Source organism: Seriola aureovittata, chromosome 14, assembly GCF_021018895.1.
Source record: "Seriola aureovittata isolate HTS-2021-v1 ecotype China chromosome 14, ASM2101889v1, whole genome shotgun sequence".
Taxonomy (NCBI): Eukaryota; Metazoa; Chordata; class Actinopteri; order Carangiformes; family Carangidae; genus Seriola; species Seriola aureovittata.
This window is the reverse complement of record NC_079377.1, coordinates 1417628-1439056: the sequence shown is the minus strand read 5'-3', so window position 1 is coordinate 1439056 and position 21429 is coordinate 1417628. Positions and strand designations below refer to the sequence as shown.

At 41.3% G+C, this 21429-nt stretch overlaps 1 protein-coding gene across 4 annotated transcripts in view; it reads right to left on the bottom strand.

The window, feature by feature from the left end:
• Positions 1-21429, bottom strand: part of ltbp1 (latent transforming growth factor beta binding protein 1) — a 126236-nt gene that overhangs the window by 33723 nt on the left and 71084 nt on the right. For 3 of the 4 annotated variants that reach the window (XM_056395071.1, XM_056395072.1, XM_056395073.1), the window contains exons 6-11: positions 20138-20344; positions 18695-18996; positions 17100-17202; positions 11964-12023; positions 9907-10029; positions 4028-4195 (exon numbers count right to left, since the gene is read on the bottom strand). In XM_056395071.1, the coding sequence (XP_056251046.1) occupies positions 4028-4195; positions 9907-10029; positions 11964-12023; positions 17100-17202; positions 18695-18996; positions 20138-20344 (963 nt within the window). The remainder of the gene's footprint in view (positions 1-4027; positions 4196-9906; positions 10030-11963; positions 12024-17099; positions 17203-18694; positions 18997-20137; positions 20345-21429) is intronic. The other variant, XM_056395074.1, reaches the window with a different exon arrangement.

Here is a 21429-nt window from a genome sequence, read left to right as displayed (position 1 = left end):
TCATTGTACCTTGGCATGTGACAAATAAAACTTTGAACTGCTGTTTAGTGGCAGCATCATAATAATATTGTATATCACAATATTTGGGTTGGACTGTATCGAGATATTAAATTCTGGATATCAACCAAGCCTAGCCCCATCACAGCCCTGTCAGATCATTGCTCCAGTGTTCCTCTGTCTCTGCTCTGTCTAACTGATGCATCTCAGCCATTTTGAAACATTTCAATATGCAGATATAACATCTGACTGTCACCTGGAGGTTACAGAACCACAGTTACACATGTAACCTGTTTTAACATCTATATCAGCCTGTAAGGTCTCATGTTTCAAGAACTAGTATGTCTACAACTGTTACTCTCAGTTGCACGCCCAGTCTTTCTATCCACACTGCTAAGTTTTATTTGGTTTGGGATAAATGTGATGTTGCCTTGTAATTCGGGGGTGGCGTGTCTTAGGGCAGGTCATACTCCAGAACCTGTCACAGAGTTTTGGGGGTCCAGAGGATGGAATTATTGGATTTTCTCTGGAAATAAATAATAACTTCTATTATAAATTAAAGTATAAAATCAGAGCTGAAGAGACGAATAGATAATGTAGTAATGTGACCACATATAATTTACCAACTCAAAAAAGTGGATTAAGTCTCTCTATAAAATGTGTTACTCAGGTTTCAGGCTGGGTTCAGGCCTTTGTTGGTGGGAGCTTCAGTTTGACTCAGAGTGACGACTCAGTGCTGCTCTAATGCTTTTTGGCACAGTGGATCATTCTGAAGGGGAAGAATGAAACTAACAGAGAAGTATTTGCATCAGAAACAATGTCCTGTCTGTTGGACAAACAGTGAAACAATGATCTGATTATACAGGAAAGTTAGGGTCAATATCTGAACCAAATGGCACTGCTGTGAATCTCTGATCAATAACTTGAATGAACTGAGCAGTGACTCCAGCGCTTACAGTCATAATGACCTACTTTAGTGCTGGCAGATCTCTGGGAACTGGCAACACACAGAACCTGGAGTATCTGAAACAATCATTTCTACTTGAAGTATCTGGAGAGACTGTGTTAGTGGTGCACAGAGTTCAGGCTCAAGCTTGTTCCCAGACTACATGCTCTTTCATAATGGAAAGCTTGGCTTGTTTTCATCAACACACAAAGACACAATATGTTCTGTGCAACTGTGAAACACCATCCCTCCTCTGTGTAAGCATGTCATTACGACCTATAGTTACCTTTTGTTGTTAGATGACCTCTAGTAGTAATTATGGCAGAAAAAAGGAGGAAGTCAGGTGACGTACAGATCGATAAAATACAGGACTACTTAAACATACTGTTCATCTCTCATTTGAAACCTATAGTCAGTGTTGTTTCTTTGATGCTCCACAACCTAAACCACGTTTATAACTATAACCATGACGGCGAACGTCCAGTACACCTGCAGCAGGTACTGTTCTATGGGTATTATCTAAGGGCGGGGATTTTAGGTTGGAGGACTTGAAGATACATTTTAGCCTCTAGAGAGACAAACCACACATTCAAGATACACCTCTCTCTGAAGTTTCATAGCTGAAGGAAATGGTCCACAGATAAAACAGCTACATAAGAACACTGCAGCCTGAACGCTGGAGAAAAAGGGGTTGAAGGAAAGGGTTGCTGGATCTCCAAACTAGACTGACCAGAGATGATCTTATTTTCATCAGAATAAAGGAAATCAGTGAAAATGAAAACAGAGACAAAGGTAAAAATCTCTCTGAAACAAGAACTTCACATAGCAGCGTAAACAGGTGCAGGAGGAAAAGAACCTCTGCAGAGACAACTGACTCCACCACAGAGCCCAAGAGACGCCGACTGATCAGCGCTAAGTTTTTAAACAAGAGTTTATACGGGACCTGGAGAAAAGGCTAAAAGGAAAAGGCGTGGTTATCAATGGTCCACTCCTCCCTCACAGACAGGTGCAGGGTACAGCTGAGTTATTATATCACCAATGAACTCTTCAAACACCCCAACATGTCTCCCTGGTTATATTAATATGGTTATGGAATATAATGTATGATGATCTCTGACAATGCTTACGGTCGGTCATGTCAGTTAAGCAGTTTCACCTTCATGTCTATATGTTCTGTTCACCACACAGAAGAATAAAAACACAGCTAAACCAACATGTATAATCCACCTGAAACTCCACAAAGCACGTTAGTTACTAAACACAAGGTTTAAAAGAAGACATAGCCAAACTTTTTAAAATCCATTGAAATGTATGGTGACCTAGGGAGGCACCTGACTGCAAATGGCTCAAATTAACAACTATCAGACTGAACTGACACATCACACAACTGTGTGGAAATCTAGATAAACAGGAAAGCAGTAAAGTTAAGTGTGTAAACAGCATGTAAAGTAACTGTGCAAATGTGTAAAGAGCTAAATGCTAAATGCTATTACTCAGCCAAGCTGCTAAACCCATAGAGAGAGAAAGTGTCAGAATAAAAGAGAGGGAGTAGTATTTTTTATTATCTTTTATTCAGACAGTTTTGAAAGATGAAACTAACGTGTTGCAGGGAACAGTGCTGCAGACACAGTTTCTGTTTGCTAGGAAGGTTTATTCTTCCATGTTTCAAAGGTTATAGTTACATCCTCATGTCTTAAGGTTAGTGTCTTAGTTCATGCTAAACGTTTAGCAGGTTTGAAACAATATTTTATGGATACTTCCACCTGACTTTATCAATATGAGAAAAGCTCTACACTACAGTGAAACCCTCCTCTTCAGTCTGAGGGTAACCATCTGTATATTGTGTCTCTCCATTATTTAAATCAAATTCACATTCATTTTCAAATAACACTGATCAGATAATTGTTCAGATGTCTAGATTATGCGTATATTGTTACTCATGAGAATATTATCCCATGACAAAATATTATTTTTCCATGTGATGGAATACCAAATATACCAAAATTCATTCATAAAAACAACAATTTCATGTTGTTCATGTTTAATGCTAACGCCAGCACTCTAACATACTGAAATATGTTTAGCAGGTATAATGTTTACTATCGTAGCTTAGCATGTTAGGACGCTGTTCTCCTGTATAGAGGGAGTTCAACTTTGTTTCTTTTAACCACACATGCTCCACAACCTTAACCACGTTTATTGTCGTAACCATGACGATGAAGGTTCTCTAATGTCAACAAAAACCTTATTTTAAAACAAACTATCACTGCCATCTTTTCCTGAACCTGACCAGGTAGTGTTGTCCCTAAACATAACCTGTGTTTATTATTGTTACCATGACAAACGTGTAGCATGCCTGCCACAGGTACACACCTATGGGTTGTATTATTGTTACCATGATGACTAGTGTGCCTGACAATGGTATGTTCCTATGGGTCATATATGAGGACAGGGACAAGCCATAGGCCTTTATACACAGACGCTCACAAAGTACAGCTGAAGTTTTACACATGTTCGGTTATAAAATATTGGACAATTTAAAAATTTGAGCTGACTTTTTTGTCAGATGAAAAGATGAAAAGTAAAAAGAGGAGCAGTGTTATTACAACCCATCCAATACTGTTTGAGATGTGAATGTGTGAACAAAATTTAATGTCTGTCTTTCCAGTAGTTGTCAAAATATTTCAATCAAAAGCACAAACGTAAACCTCATCATGGATCATCAGTCATTATGATACGTTGTTGACAAAGTGTCTGCACCAAGTTAAGTGCTGTTCATCAGGAAGATGTTGAGATGTTTCAGCAGACCAGTAAAAATCTGCTGGTGGCCGTGCTGCTCACATGACTAAAACCTCTTACAGTACTTAACAAACTAGATAAGTGGTGCTTGATGTCTCTACTGTTGAAGGAGGAAATAAGTCCTGCAGGTTCACAGAACCTCAACTCTTTCAGATCACTGAGGTAGAAACCTGCTGATTTAGTGTTTGGTATGAAGCTCTCGTCACACAAGTGAGAGAGAAAGTATTTGGCGGCTTTAGTTCTCACTGAGACCAGATAAATGTCTGACATGGCAGGGGGCCTTACCTGTTCCTGGAGAGGGGCATTTGTCACAGCGAGGGCCCCAGGCTTTGCCCACACTGCAGCAGCAGAGCTGTTTGCTCAGGTGGGCAGAAACCGGGTGCAAACACTGCCTCCCTGAGCTGACCAAACGGAAGCAAGCGCCCTTCTCTTCTTGGATGGCGGGCGTGTTGGCTGAAGAGGAGCGCAGGAGGTGCGAAGAGAGGAGGAGGGGGGAGGCGGAGGAAGTGGTGCACCACAGTGTAGGAGACACATACATGTGGGAAAGAGAGGACAGAGAGTGGAGAAATAAAGAGGTCCCCTTCACCAGAGCAACTGTCTCACCTGTACACACCTGAACCTTCTAAAACAACACCAGGGTGAATAAAGAAAAATACATATTTAGTCGTCAGGCAGCACAAACGACTATATGTAAAAACACAAAGACACAACAGAGCACAGACAACATGTGTTCATGCCAGTTCATGCACTACTGAAGTCAAGCGTTGGCTCAGATTCAGGCATGCAGCAGAGTTACATGGAGTAAATCATTTCAATTACTAATTCATATTTAACTACTATTTTTGCACCAAATAATCAGATGTAGCATGAGTGGTGTAGGTGGAGAGAATTAGCAGCATGTGCTCAGCAGACGGCACAGAAAGCTAGTTTGGTTAGCAAGCCAACAGACAACAACTGAATGGGGACATCCACACTGACACTTCACACTACAGTACTAAACACCGAGCACACAGTGGCAGGTGTCCATGGTGCTACAGTCAGTCGTCATACATGAACAGTACAACATAGTGAATATAACACATTAGAAAAGACTTGAGGAACTATTCAACATTACAGGGGAGACACATCACTGAACTGAGACTGTTACACCCTAACTTGAACTGTAAAGGAATATTCAACATTTTAGAAAATACACTTGTTCTCTTTCTTTTCAGAAGTGAGATGAGACAACTGTGTTTGTTAGGAACACGGGGTCAGGTATTGGTTATCCTAGCTTAACATAAAACCTAAAGGCAGGAGCAAACAGTTAGCTTAGTCCAAAGTACAAAGATCAGAAATACTTTTACTGCCACTTTGTGTGTTTATATGCACCCAGACAACAGTATAACAAGAGTCTACCGTCAGAGTAATGGCACTCTGAGGTTATACTTGGCTGAGGTAAATGCTAACATTAGCAAGCTAACATGGTCACAAGGATATTGCTCAGGTTCCATATTCATCATCTTAGTTTAATGCTAATGTGCTAATTAGCAGTGATCAAAACTGAGGCAGCTGATATATTTCAGTCTGGATTTAAAGTGGTGACTGACCAACCACCTGACTGACTGACCATCCACCTGACTGACCAACCACCTGACTGCCTGACCACCTGACTGATCAACCACCTCACTGACCAACCCCCTGACTGACTGACTGACCAATGACCACCTGACTGACCAACTCCCTGACTGACCAGCAACCTCACCGACCAACCACCTGACTGACTAACCCCCTGACTGACCATCCACCTGACTGACTGACCAACCACCACCTGACTGACCACCCACCTGACTGACCATCCACCTGACTGACTGACCAACCACCACCTGACTGACCAACCACCTGACTGACCAACAACCTCACTGACCACCCACCTGACTGACCATCCACCTGACTGACTGACCAACCACCACCTGACTGACCAACCACCTGACTGACCAACAACCTCACTGACCATGCAGCCAACGGACCAACCACCTAACCAACCAGCTGACTGACCAATCTGGTTTTAGAAGAAGTTATGTTCTGGAATAACAATGTAAACATCCACCCAGTGCTTCTGTGCAGCACCTCCGACTGTAGAGCAGGTTGTCGGATACAGACCTTGAGGTGTTGTTAGGAGTACTGACCTCTAGACAGAGCCAGACTAGTTATTTACCCTCTTCCATTCCTTATGTTAAGCTAGGCTAATTTCTTCCTGGTCCATACTTTATGCAGAGACAATGGAAAGGAAGCAAGTGAATCTTATTTCCCAAAATGTTGTTCTGTTCCTTCAATACTTCCTGGTTCCTTTGATCATCATTGCAGTGCCTCCATACATGTGTAGAATCCACTGTGATTTAGAATATGTCCACATCATTCCTATAATATCTATATAATGTCTCCATATTGATGTAAAACTTGACGTAGACCTCCAGAGAGGAGTTGTGTCGAGGGAGAGTCTGGGGAAAGGCATAAAGAATCTTCAAGGAGCAAAGTAAATTCCTGAAAAAGTAAAGTCTGAAACCAGAAGACTCTTTTTACCTGATCAGTCAGGTAACCAAAAAAATCACTGTCCAGAAGGAAAAGTGTTTCTGCAGCTTTGTGCCAGTCTGTGGAGTGAGCAGCTACATAGAGCCACTACAGAGAAAAAGCCAGATGACAGCTGACTGGAATTTAGTCAAAGTGCACTTAAAGGACTGCGAGAGGAAAATGTTCCTGTGGTTTAATGAAGAATCAAGCTCTTTGGTCTTAATGCTGTGCACCACATTTGCCAAAGAACAGCACGGTGGTTGTAGCATCATGTTGTGGGAACTATAAGCTTTTCATCGTGAAGGAGTCAGTGTCAGATCATGATTTAGGTGAAGGAAAAACAGACACACAGACGAGTTCTCAAAGATCCCTCAGACTTAAAGCTTGTTGGAGTGCATAACAGCGTCTGAAACCCCACACCCCACACCTTCCAATGGTAGGCATCAGGAGGGAAGCATTCAACAAGTTAGATTATATGTCAGAAAATCTAATCCAGTTCAAGTACACTTGCTGGGTAAAGGGACCACCTTGCTTAGTGAGGGGATATTAATGCTGAGCTGTAACTATTGAAGTCATGCAGCCAGGGAGATGAAGGTTTTCTGCAGGACACCATGGCCTCAGTAAGAGCTGCTTCCTCTGCAAAATCTAAGACTTATCTGATGAACAACCTTTATACTTAAAGGTAGAGACACAAAGAGTGTTCCACTATAAGTCTCCTGATGGTTTATCAGCAAAGTTTCTCATGTGAACAAGTTTGCTAAATTCAATTATCTGAAAGTATGAGCAGGAACGTTGGGAAACTAAAGAGGCTCAGTAACACTCTTCAAGGGTACCTTAGGGTTCAGCCATCTGAGGGAGTACTGAGGGAGGAAACAGTCGCAGGCTGGATCAGCCGGATGTACCACCAAGCAGGATGGCAATAATGTGGGTCAGAGGGGGGAGGCCACCTTGACAAGACTGTGCAGCATTAGTTAATTAAAGCAGGTCCATAGAAAAATGGCGTTTAGGTCCAGGTAGACCAGAAAGTGGCATAGCGCAGTTTATCCATGTCCTGGGTACTTTGTGACATAGGGACCAACCACAATCATAGTCACAATAGCTTTATGAGATAGCAAAAGCTAACTGTCACACTGTTTATTAAAAAAAACTCTCTGTGCTGTTGACTACTCTGTTTGGAGCAGTTTATATTAAATAAATAAGAATGGACAGTGCAGCTAACAGGCTGTGACAGCTTCCTCAATTCAGTCTGTCAGAGGTCAGCACTGTGGAGGTGCTTTACTATTGTAAAACAAATTCAAGTGTCAAAGTTCAAGAAGCAAAAGATTTGTGGGGATTTACTTCATCGCATAAATCCACTAGGGCTGGGACGATTATCCGACGTAATCGGCGTTGTCGATTATAAAAATTATTCCACGTGGAATTTTAGTGTCAATGCGTCGTGTAAAACCACACAGGGTAAATGTTCATAGAACAAAACTGGAACTTTCTAATGGGACCGTTTATATCCATCGTCTTTGGTTTACCCGGATACAAGCGCAGCGCACGGACTGGGACAACGCGGTGACGTAATTGAAGTCATTGACTACGAGAATTATTTGCGTCTGTGTAATCTATTTGAACAACACGGCGGCGTCTACCAGCAGTACGACGGAGCGTGTGGAGCAACACGCGGCAAAAAAGGCTCGTACACGGTCCCTCAAAGTTTGGGAATACTTTAATCTTGACACCGACAGTGCGGTAGTCTGCAGACTCTGCAAAGTGCATCTGGCATATCACTCTAGCACGACAGTCATGCACGAGCACATAAAGAGGAAGCACCCTGGTGCAGTGTGTCAAGATGTTGGACGGGGCAAATTGTTATATTAAATGACTAACTGGAAAATAATTGCAATAAAATTACTGTTATGTTAATTAAAAAAAATCGTTAGATTAGTCGAATAATCGAAAAAATAATCGCTAGATTAATCGTTTAAAGAATAATCGTTTGGGACAGCCCTAAAATCTACTGATCATCACAGCTCTCTTATGATAATCAAACTCCTGTCATTTATTTGACCTACAGCAGTGGTTGGCAACTGGCGGCCTGAAGGCCAAAACTGGCTTGTCAGCAACAATACTTGGCTTTTCATAGATTATTTTGATAATCCGATTTTTTTTATCTTATAATATCAAACTCACAGTCTCACAATCTCCCCCCACCTGAAGATGCTTATTATACTTTTATCAAAGATACTCTATAACAAAAATTTACGCATTACAAGCAGCACCGTGGTAAGAAATGGTATACACTTTGTGTCTCTTAAGTGGGCGTGGTCATGATTGCTTCCTCATCTCAAAACATGACAACAATGCAACACTTATACAGTTTGAATTACGCTTGATTTTGCTGCTTGTTTTTTATCTGATGGCTTACATCTGATCAACCCAATACAAGATCATATCAGTCTGATACTCTCTGTTTCCTTCCAAAAATAGTTCAATAATAATAACAATAATATCTATCTATATAATATTAAAAAAAAAAAAAAAAAAAATACTAGTTTTATTTCATTTATTTAACTCTTAATTCATGGTTGCACATAAAGGTCCCTCTAAACGTCTGTGGCTGGAAAGCAACGTCTGCAGCAGCGAAACCAGAACTGACAGAGAGAAGAGAGATTTGTGTTGTGAGATCTCAGAGTTTGTTGCTGAGACAGAAACAGGTCTTGAATTAAGTTAATTTTCTCCTGTCACAATGTTCTGAAGGTCTGTGACTTGTAAAAAATGTATCCAATATTTATTTGAATGACTATGAAGCAAATGGATGATAATCTGTGATCAGGTTCACTTCTCTCATTGGAGTGAACAGACTCAGACCTTGCTGACCCCTGGCCTACAGAATCCTTCCATGTGATCCTCTGTAGCTCCATTAGGCCACATAACTATACATATATATATGACTATAATGATAGAATATGAGGGATTAAAGATAAAGTAAACCATGGTTTGTTTGTGTTTGCACAGCTGTTGGAAGTAAAAGCTTACAACCATCAGTTTTTCAAATCTCCTGCTGAACTCTTGGAATAATCAGTGGTGGTGATGGACGGACACCCGCCTTTCAGCCATGAGATACATAGACACGCCCCCCAACCCCTTCACACCTATCACACTATCACATACACACACACACACACACTCACAGCCATCAACAGGAAGCAGCGATCAACACAGTTGATAAGTCCTGTTTGAGAATGACTGATCTTCCTCTCTCCTCCTCCTCTCCCTCATGTTGGGCTCTGCCCTGCGTCACATGCTCAGGTGGGAAAGTCAACACCATGCTTTTATCCATGCACTGTATTCATACACATATCATCACACACTCTGTTGTTTTAGCAGCATTCCTAGCAGCACTTGCAGGGAGAAGTGATGACACTTATATTTCCCATATCCTCTGTCATCTTGTGACGGGAAACATCAAAGTCTCTGTTATGGGCAGATCTGCACATCACAGACAGGCATGCAAATGTAATGCATTAACTTGTGTTTCTGCCCAGTGTGACTCTGAGTCTGATTAATAATGAACCAGGATAGGAGTCATGAGATAAAAGAGACTGATTTAAAATGTTAGATCTTACATATGCACGTGGTGAGTGTGGGGTCGGGGACATAGCCAGGTTTACACATGCACCTGTAGCTGCCCACGGTGTTCAGACAGTTTCCATTGGGACAAACTCCCTGCAGCTGGCACTCGTCCAGATCTGTGGACATATGAGAAAACACATTAGTCCAGATGGTTCACAGACATTTACACTGCTGTCTCAACTACTGCACTGACTTTAATGAAGGAAATATGGAGCATGTCTGTCAGTGTGTATTATAATGATACTTTCATGCTGCTATCAGAAGGAATGAGTGAGTTCAGCAGGCAACCATCTAAATCTGCAACAATTAAATGAACATAGAGAGGCAGTTAAGTGAATGTGATAATAATACACCATATATCAAGTGGTTACATCAGATCATTTTTGTTGTTTCAGGTCGACCATTCATATTTCAAACAAATATATGGACATGACACAGGATGAGTGACTATATTAAAGATATTTTCTTATTGTCAATGTAACATTTGAGCTTTAAATAGCTGCTATATTTAATAGCACAATCTTGTAATTAAGAATTAAATTGTTAGTAATTTTATCTTTGTTTGTTTGTTGCAAAGTGTAGCTACATATTTGTGCCATTTTATATTTTTATTTTGTTATTTTATATTTCATATTTGGTGCTAGGTTACCAAGGTAACAATACAACTATATAAAGTCCATTACAGGAGGACCAAGTCAGAGCCGGGCTTGTATCCCCCAGGTGAGTGTGTGAAATATTAATATATTAATGTATCTAATCTGAGAGAGAAAGTGATTATATTGACTTACAGAGTGATTATCTATGTGAATTTTTTTATTGGTTGTGTCTTTATATAAATATAATAAAAAACTACAGTGACCATCTGTTTGAGCAAAATTGTGACCCTTTTTTTTTCGAAAAGCAACTATAGACTATAGACCCCCCCCCCCCCCCGCAGGTCACAGTTTTTTAGCCTCTTTAAGCCTCTGGTTTTGGCTTCTGGTTTGCAACGTTAATGTTCCGGTTCACTCTCATCAACCGTTTGAGGCACAGCAGTGCTTGGTGCAAACCGCTGACATCGGCATGCTAACAAAAAGACAGGATGCTAATGCTTGCTAATTAGCACAAAATCAAAGTAGAGCTGAAGCTGAGGGGACTGGATGTCACTGTAGTCCAAACATCTCAAAAACCTCATAGCACTAGAGGAAAACTCAGGAGGTCACCAAAGCCATTCAGATTCATCGTCATGACAACACATCCTGTAGTTATCAAGACATTTCAATTAAAGCCAGAAGTGTCCTCATGATGGAAAGAAAGATTCACTGGAATATAAATATGATGTCAATCCATCCAATAGCTGTAAAGATGGTGGAATAGCCGACAGACCATCATCCATACAGTCACACAGTCAGCTGCTGCAGAGCCGCTGTATTTTCAGTTCCAGCTTCTCACAGTTTTTTCGACTGGACTGTGAAATGTGTCAGGTTTTAGCGAGTCAGATTCCTCCAGTGAGAACACACTTGGCTGATGTAACAGACTGTGACTCATGTCTCTGTCCCACTGTGGCTTCCAGTTTATAGGTGAAAGGGAGCACAAACTTTTCAGCCAGTATGGTTTAATAGGCTGTTAACAGCCGACTTGGTTGGTCTTTTATTAGTGTGTTTCTCTGTCTTCTCCTGTTACCGAAACCCAGAGACTTTTACTGCCACACAGGCTTTAGTCAGATCACAGCACAGGACAGGAAACCTGGTCCACCAGAGGACAGGATGTGTCAGACAGGACGTCACCTCACCTGAACAGGTATCACTCAATCTACAGTGACTCTTTTTACCAAACAACCTACTTTAAAACTCTTTGCACCCAATTGCAGCTATTTCAGTCAGAAAATGCAGTCCTCGACCTCATAATCATCACTCAGTCTCTACACAGACTAGGGATCACCAGAGTCAGTGGGGTTCATCATCTGGGGATCATGAGTGTCTGTGTCAAGTTTCACTGCAGTCCACCTGATACTTGTGAAGATATTGACTAACAGCCCAAATGCTAGCGTGGCTAATAGCAGAGCTCTTACCTTGGCAGTGAGAGCTGTTGACTCTCCTGTAGCCCTGAGGACAGTCTATCAGTGGGATGGCTGAAGACAAAAGAAAGAGAGAGACATGTGAGTCATTTAATTTAAACATTCAACCACTGATCAAACAATAACATATATATATATATATATATATATATATATATATACATATACACACAACAGCAGCATAAGGGTCAGTTTTGATCCTGGGTTATCCAGTCAGTGGGCTCCCTCTAAACACCTGCTGGGAATTTTCTCAACTGCTCTTCACATCGGTGAAGCTGATGGTGTTTTTGTCCACGAAGCAGTTCAAAATTTTACAATCATCCTCTGAGTTCAGTGAGAAACAGTGGTTCACCGTGCAGTTTTCATGATACATTTACAGTCTGTTCTGCCCAGACAATGTTAGAGGCTCTACAATATTCATCTCTGTGCTCCATCATATTTTTAAATGTCTCCTTAACCAATCTGGCTCACGACCTGTTGTCACTAGAGCTCCAGAGAGAAGCCTGAGAGAGGAGATGAAAAACTACACTGAGATGGTTTTTGGTTCTTAAAACCACAAATATATCTTCTTATGGATCAACACTTCAAATAAAACACTGGAGAAGAGGAAAATATAGAGCTTTAAATCACTTATTCTGTACGAGTCCAATTATTATTTCATTTATTTAACTTTGTATTATATCATTCATAATTTCTTTGTTTCAGCATTATTTTATATTTCTAGGTTCTAATTTATTGCACGTCATGGGCGTCACGTAGCGCAGTGGGTTACGCAGGCGCCCCATATACAGAGGCTACACTGCAGCTGGCCCCCGGTTCGACTCCCGCATCGGACGGCCCTTTCCTGCGTGTCATTCCCCCTCTCTCCCCATTTCCTGTCTATCTACTGTCCTGTCCATTAAAGGCACAAAAGCCCAAAAAATTACTTGGCTGGTTTTACAGCACTGTAGGCCCAGAGTGTCACAGAAAGGCTAACAGGAGAAGCTAATGGATGAGCTAATAGGTAAAGGAAAAGGAAAAGCAGCTGGAAAAACGAAATGGAAATTTAAGAGGGAATCCAGGTGTGTATTCCTGTATATATTTATATATATATAGGAATATATAAAATATTTTCCAAATTCTGTTATTTATTCATGAATTAATAAATCTATTTATAAATGGTTTATTTGATGAGTGTTTTCTGCTGTTTTTGTAAATCCATTTTTAAATCTGAAGTATTTATTGATGGATTAATTGTTCATAAATTCTTATTTTAAAGCCTATTCAAATTTGAAATAAAATAAATGCTTTATTACTTTTCCTGTGACATCCCTGCTCCTCCAAAATAAAGCGATTTTTCACTAGTTATCTTGTCCAACACTTGTCCAGTAGCCTCTGTTATTATAAATAATGTCTGAGCAAAGAGAAGACCATGTTTCAGTATGAATTAGTGTGAGTGTAAATCTGCAGGGTCGTGTCGGGGGCAGGTCTCAACCTGCTGTTATGTAAAACAAACAGACATGAAAATGTGGACACAGGAATGAACCACAGACTGAGGCTGCGGAAGTCTCAGCTGCAGGCTGGAGACTGGGGGACAAAAGCACCAGTAGGGATGTGGCACCCAGGCACCAGTGGGGAGGTGGTACCCAGGCACCAGTGGGGAGGTGGCACCCAGGCACCAGTGGGGAGGTGGCACCCAGGCACCAGTGGGGAGGTGGTACCCAGGCACCTGAAAGCTGATTGATATTTGGCTCAACAGGAAACAAGGCTTTGTTTGTCTAAAGGATAAAAGCAGTTTATTTACCAGCTCCCAGCGGCTCCATGGCACAGAGGTTCACATGGGAAACTCTGTGCCATGGAGCTGTGCACGTTGTGAAACTTTAGGGAACTGATGCACTGTAAAGAAGAAAACACTCCTGCTGATCCTGTGGAGAACGGAGAGAACAGACTCCCACTGAAACATCTTTCTCATGGTGTTTATGAGACTGAAAGCCACCATCACTGATCACTGATAATCACTCCATGACCAAACATGTCAACTTGTTCAGAATGAATAAATGAGCATCATCTCTGAAGTGACAGACTTCTGTTCAAAACCCATCAGGAATTAAAGGAGCACTCATTAGAGTCTGTTTCCAGGAGTTGGGTTTCTACTGCTCATCAAGTTGTATGAACCTTTTCGTCTGCAAGGTCTGATAAACATCCTCAAGTGATGTCACTTGAGTCAGTGTCAGTCAGAGCTAACAATAGAACAGACTCAGTTTCTTCACAATCTTGTCCTGATGATGATGATGATGATGATGATGATGATGATAATGATGATGATGATGAGCAAAAAGATGAAGTATCTCCTTATTAGTGAAACCTAAGGATGCTCCAGAGCTGGAGCCAATTTAAAAAGCTGTCACTGCAATAAAAACAGAACTGAACCAGAACTGAAGACATGTTCCAGATCTGGGGCCAGTTTCACAAAGACAGACTTTGACTGTGGCTTAGATATAACAAATAGCCAGACTTCAGAGAGGTCTTGTGGTGATAGCTAAACAATGAAGCCATCAACCTTAAAGTTGCTTGAATTTTTTGAAACTACATTATGTAATAAGCAAGTGTCTCTCCTGAGACACCTTAAATGCACCAGGATGAGCGAAGTTTTGAAAAACATAATCCAACGACACCAAGCCGCTCAGTTTAGTAACAACACCTCGGCTGGGTCATTGTGACCTGGTTCGGCTCAGGAAGGGAGCGGAGGAGTCTGAGCAAAAATAGAAATTAAAAATATAATTGTTAAAGGTCTGAGACCAGATGGCCCAGCGACAGTCCCACAGCTGCATCCCCCACATGTCGGTATATAAGCGCAGTACTTTGTCTATGGGTGACTTTTAATGTAGGATGTCTGGTTGATCTGAAGGGCCCATTGCGGCTCCTATACTATGCTGGACTGAACTGTTACCAGGACACATCAGAGTGTGTTTGTCTACATGCCTTGTTGCAGATAAACTTGCATTGAGTTAAACTCTCAGAATCTAAATGAGTCCTTGTCTATGGTTGATTTTAACTCACCTATTAAGAGGGTTTTCCGTGGAACCTCAAACACTTAGATTGGGGACCAGATTTAGTTTCAATTAAGAGAAGTGCAGCTGTAAAACCTGAAGATTGCTGAGGTCTAAAAAAAAACACCATTACAGCAACTATGATGTCATAATGTTTCTGATGCTAGTGGATGTTTGTTTACCCCTGTAAGGCCCATGGTTGCAATATTACAACGTCACATTTAACCATCCTAAAAATTCTCTGAATGTTTTTTTTCTAAAGTCCTCACAGTGCTATTGGATGGAATACGTGTTTATAGGTCCGGTCATCAGACCATGAACTCACACTACCTGCGAATTTTTCTCCGAGCTCAAATCCTTGTTTCACTGGACTGGATTTGTCAAGATTCAAGTAAGTAAATTAGCCGAAATGTTTTTATTTGTGTTTATTACAAGGTCCAGAATATGTAGATGTTAAAAGTTATTGTGGAAAACATTCATCAAATTTGATTTTCAGCTTGTTGTGTCTATGTTGCAATTTTACAACACTGGGCCTTTGTGCTAGTTACAATGGCCTGTGCACCAACACATTACATGGAGAAACTGAACTTCTCACTTGTTCACATATGTAAAAAAAAATACCATTAGAAATATAATATATTCATTGATTCACTGTAACTAAGTTCTATATGTGTTTTCTCTGTTATTCTTTTCTAGTTTAGACCAGAATTTAATAAATTAATTAATAGTTTTTGGTATTTGAAACTCAATCTGTAGCAGCATTTAAAACTCCATCTGCATCTAATCAGTTTTTTTTTTTTAGCTTTGTGAGTTTGCCCAATAGCTGCTTGTTGTATGTGGAGACTGGAAACAGCTTCTGAATGTTCTGGGATGGGTTGGGGGATGTTTGTTGCTTTGTTCATGCCCACATTACAGACCATTCTCACCTGTGCCTGAACAATGCAACAGGCATGTGTTCTGGGGGATGGATGCATGCGTCCCTCTCAGTATGATAATAGAGGCAGAATAGGCCAGACAGCGGTGGAAGTGTTCCGAGTGAAGATTCAAGATCTAATCGTAATCCTTTCCACCGTCACACAATACTGTCTATCATATGTATGTCATTATATTTTTTGCCTTTCAGAATGCCACAGCACAGAGAGATCATCAATACACTGTGACTCTACACTCTGTTGACTATGACAAAATTTAGTTTTGTAAATGGAACAAGTAGATTTGTAATTTAAATTTGATCCTACATTTTTTATTAATAAACGACTTCATTAAGATATGACTGCTGTGTTATTATTATTCACAATGTAAACTATTATGGGGCTAAATAGGCAGTCAACCCTGCAAATGAAGCCTGAGTTGTTCTGTATATATGTTCAGACAATGTGAGGACAAATACAGAAATTCTGCCCCCAGTGCGGCCCAACGATGCAATATTACGTTTTCCTAAAAACTTACTAAAACGTAAAGAATTCTGAAACACTTAATTCCTGCACCAGAGGCCTCCTACAACAACATCTGGAAGGTTCAAACATTTTGTGCTCATTTTTTTCTCTGTCTGGGTTTTACAGGGTTAGGCAGCAACACACACGTAAACACAGACACAAAACAACAGGCTTGTGTTTTTAATTATATTATTGTCAGATAATTAACTGATGATACTTCATTTTTAAAAGAGAACACAACCATTGCATTCTATAATATATTTGGAGTCATCATGGGGGCCTACTTTCCTCACAATGCAACCTGACCACTGACAGTTTGAAAGGGGATTTAAGTGGGTAGCTAATGTAGTCTGGAGCAGAGTGGGGGGTCTGGACAGATCAGTTCTGTCTGGCTCCACACCCACCAGATTATTTTACTCTTCAAACCTATGTCTTCACAACAACAGGCACTGACTCAGGTGACATCACTTGAGGACGTTTATCAGACTTTCTGTCGCTCCATCTAGAGACACTAAAGGCTTTACGCCACTTGTTTTCACATAGACAGTCGTACTCCCCCTGATTTGCCCATCAGGCAAAACTACAGATGGACCCAGGGCTGTGATGAGGACATGAAAGACAGAAGAGGTTTCTAGAAGACAAAAACAAAGACAAAAGGTACTTACATGGTTTCTTTGGACACTTCTGGCACTTGTGGAAACCCCAGGACGTCCCGATGGTCCCACAGCACTGCTCCTGCTTGGTGAGACCTGGCAGAGCCTTCCCACACTGTTGGGGTTGTTGGGGGAGGGGGTGAATTATTACTTTTATTTTAAGGTAAAATGATGTTTTGTCTGCTCTCTGCTTGCTCTGTATACTCGCGTGTGAATCAGATGGACACATGCAGAACACATAAAATATTCATAAAGCTCTACTGTTACAGCTTCTGAACCACCTCACATCCTTTCTATCATTTCGATCCAGTAACTTAACTTACTTAATTACTTAACCCTCAATACAACCAATACAACCTTGTTTTTACTGATTGGATGTTGGTCTTAATTATTTTATTTTATTAATGGTTTTAATTCATACTTATAATTTTCTGTGTCTGTTTTAATTTGTCTAATATTTTATCTTTACAATATTCACATACTTTTTGTGGTGGCAACTTTCTTGATAATTCATGCTTTGTGCAGCACATTGTGTTTTCACCTGGAATAAAATGTGCTGTACAAAGGTTTATACATAATAAAATGTAGATTTAGTTTTGCTTTGCTTTGATATCCCTCGTGTTCGCACTAATGTCGGCTGAACTGGTTTCAGGTTCTATGCACCATCTAAATGGAATGCACTGCAAACTGCCCTCAAGTCGAGTCTTACATTTCACATGGAGATTTTAAATCTCTATTATATGCTGTATTTTATGACTACTGTAAATGTTTTTGTTAATTCTTTGCTTCTTAGTTTCTTGTATTGTGGAGTTCTGTTGTCTTTGTTGATTGTCTCTTGGGCCTGTTTCTTGTTCTCAGGTCTCTCTTGAAAAAGAGATTTTAATGACACTGTCTGATTAAACAACTGATGCCGGCGCTGACAGAAAAAGGGTGCAGAGTAAAGGACCTGAGGAGTGTCTGAAAGTGTTTTTCATTCTACTGATGAGCTCACTACACAGTGAGTCCTTTACATTGAACTCCCTGACAGTGAGGAGGGAGGAGTGAATGACTTTGGACACAACCAATGTTTACCATGTTCACTGGCTTAGTTTAGCATCTTAGCATGCTAACATTTGCCAATCAACACATAGGCTACACAATGTACAGCTATGGATGAGGCTGATGGGATGTTGAAATTTGTGCTGAAGCAATAAACTAGAAAACTGCAGTGATGATGTTATAATGAGTCTCTTATTCTGAAAAGTGTCACTGTCTAGAGTTCTGGTTGATTTCACACACAGATCTTTACTCAGGTGTAAGTGAGTGTCTTGGTTGTGTTGATGTTCACTGCAGCAGAGGAGGTGGAGTCTCACAGTACATCATATAAAGTACTTCCCTTATTCTCTCCCTCAAGGAAACTGTTTCTTCATCACGTTAAAACAGAAAAATTGTTGCTTATTGAACTTTACTGAGACACTTCAGGACTTGACTGTTTTATATTAGTTGCTATGATGCTGGCAGTCATGTGACCAGCCTCAACCTAGTTTTCATTTCATTGTGCAGAATTCAGACTCAGCCTATATTTCATTTACTCATGTTGATGAACAGCAGGTCTTTCAGAGAGGTACCTGACTGCCTGTGGTCTCCTGGAAGCAGCGGCCCAGCGTGTTCTTGGAGGTGACGGGCTGGTACTGAGGAACCTGGTAGCCGTGCTGACCGGGGTAGACTATGTTGTAGCCGTGGTGCTGGATCTTCTGGCTGCTCTCGGTGTGGTGGTAGGTGTAGCTGGTGGACGAGGAAGAGCCAGACTGGGGACCTTTCAGCTGGTGACCGTTGTTGTGGTAGTTGTCCAGCTGAGACACCTGGTGGACCTGGACCGAGGCCTCTGGAGGATGTTTGATGTGGATGTTGACGATGCTGGGGCTGAACACTGGAGACACACAGGACAACAACAGCGACACCACTATCAAAGTGTATTAGGAAGAGTCAAGAAGAATCTCTCAGGACAGTGACAGTGACTTCTGTTATGATGCTGTAATCAAACTGGTCTGGAACTAACTTGGACTTTCTGTCCTGTAGCTGTTGGCTCAGTGACAGAATGACTGCTTGGTGCTATGTTGTTAATAAAGTTAAAACAAAAAAGAGCCTGAAACCACATGGGTCAAATACCCTGAGCAGTGACTCCCTGGTTCTTTCCCCGATTTTCCTGTCTGTCCTCACTGTGTCTATCAAATAAAGGAAACAGAAACTTTTTTTTTAAAAAGGCAGTGATGAACCAAGAGGAGAAATTTGACTAAATCTGGCAACCTTTTATAAATCACTTCAATCACATTAACTTAAGTTTTTTTCCATGCTTATGCAGGGATATGTCTGTTATAATTGGTACTGATTAAGTTCAAATGTTGTTAGTTCCAAATGAGGATTGTTACACACAGCTGGAGACCATGTGGTGTTTTTCATCAGTTCTGAAATACAGAAAAAAAAAGTCAGCGACTGCTTTGTTGTGACATCACAAAGTTCCAAAAGTCCTGACGGCTGGTTTTAAGGCTCAGTTTCTGAATACAGGCCGTGTGCATTTCTCTGTGGACTGAGGCTTTGATACTTTCACAGTATTAATATAGAAGCTAGACCTGCTTTATTATCAAAGTACACATGGACATGAAATGAAAGAGTGAAATGCTCTGATGGTTTATATAATGAAAAGGGACATGTGACCTGTAACTTTTAAATGATCCTTTAAGATGTAATGACGAAGTTTCTGTTCAGTTACTGGACAGTGAACAGTTCTATTGTAGGAAACAGGGTTTATGTTACCAGTGTTTATACCTGTTGTAGCCCATTTACCACTAATTACCTCCACTTTACATGAGTCCTGACCACCCTCCAGAGCTGAGCTGTGATCTTCACAGTCGTGCTTGCGGCCTTTATAATGCGTGACTTGAAGTAAATGGGCTGAAACGTGCCTCCAATAAGGAGGAGGAAAGTTTTACTGCTTTACTGTTTCCAGCCTCATTTTCTATCCAGGCCACCGAACCTTTTACAGAACCACTGGTATCAAGCTTTTTACTCACCAGTTCCCTGGCCATTGCTGTAGGTCAGTGGCAGTGTGTGTGTGGAGTGGACCTGGGTCTGGCTGTAGCTGCCCACCGTCTGCTGGTGCTGCTGGTGTCCGTTGTGAACCGGTATCTGGCAGAACTTCCCGGTGAAGTTGGGAGGACACTGACACTTGTCCCTGGCGCTGCACTTGCCTCCATTCATACATGGGAGGTGACACACCACTGAGGAGAGAGCAAGGAGGCAGTCATGCTGATGTAAAAGTGTGTGTGTGTGTGTGTGTGTGTGTGTGTGTGTGTGTGTGTGTGTGTGTGTGCTCACGTGTGTGTATACATATAAAGCTAAGGAGATCCAGAACATGTTTTATACAATAATTAAAAAATAGTTTTAATAACTCCATGTATGAGGATGCAGCACTAAAGATCGGTTCAGTTCCTCTTTCCTCCTCCTCAGAAACTCAGAGCCTCTGAAACTATATTTCATGAAACAGAAAACCAGCTTTGATGGAGCGACTGTCGACAGAACGGCTGATATCTACACATGGCCAATGTTTTGTCTGGTAAATGTGTTGGCACACATCCATGATGTAAGTGTGGTAATCCAGTCTGTACGTTCCAAGGTTTTAATGGATGACACAGAGGCTGAGAACCACCCAACGTGAAGAAGGTGGTGTGCCAGGTGTTAACCCTCACATAAATCATGTTGCTCCCACACACCACAGCACACCACAGCCCACCACAGCACAACAGGTGTCAGACAAACACACAAACACACACACCCACACGCACACTCTTTCAACCAGACAGTGTGAACCCAGCAGAGACGGTATGAAGCTGATGTAAGACGAGTGAGGAGAGGGCCACAGTGAGTTCACTGTTCTGTGGCCAAAAGGCCTACACTCTCACTGATGATGTAAACATGTACACCCCCACCCCTCACCATCGAGTCATCATCATGGGGCTTCCCGCAAATCATACATTGCACCAGCGGCATGAATTATTCCTCAGAAATTGTTGAGCAACATGTGTTATGTGTCAAGCCTTTATTTTTTACACTCAGCTGAGAAAACAGGACATCCACTCTCAAAGTAAGTTTGTCTGTCTGTAAATAAATATGGACGTATTCTCTGTGACGTCACCTAAAGGTTTCTGAAGAGTAGTTTTCAAGCTCAGAGTGAGCTGCTCCACCTTCGCCATCTTGGCAGTGTCGGACTCTGCCCCTAACTCCCAGCAAATCCAGGATCCTGGAGCAGAGACTTCGGTACATATTTGTTGTGGCAAACATTTTTACAAAGCATCAACCTCTGAAA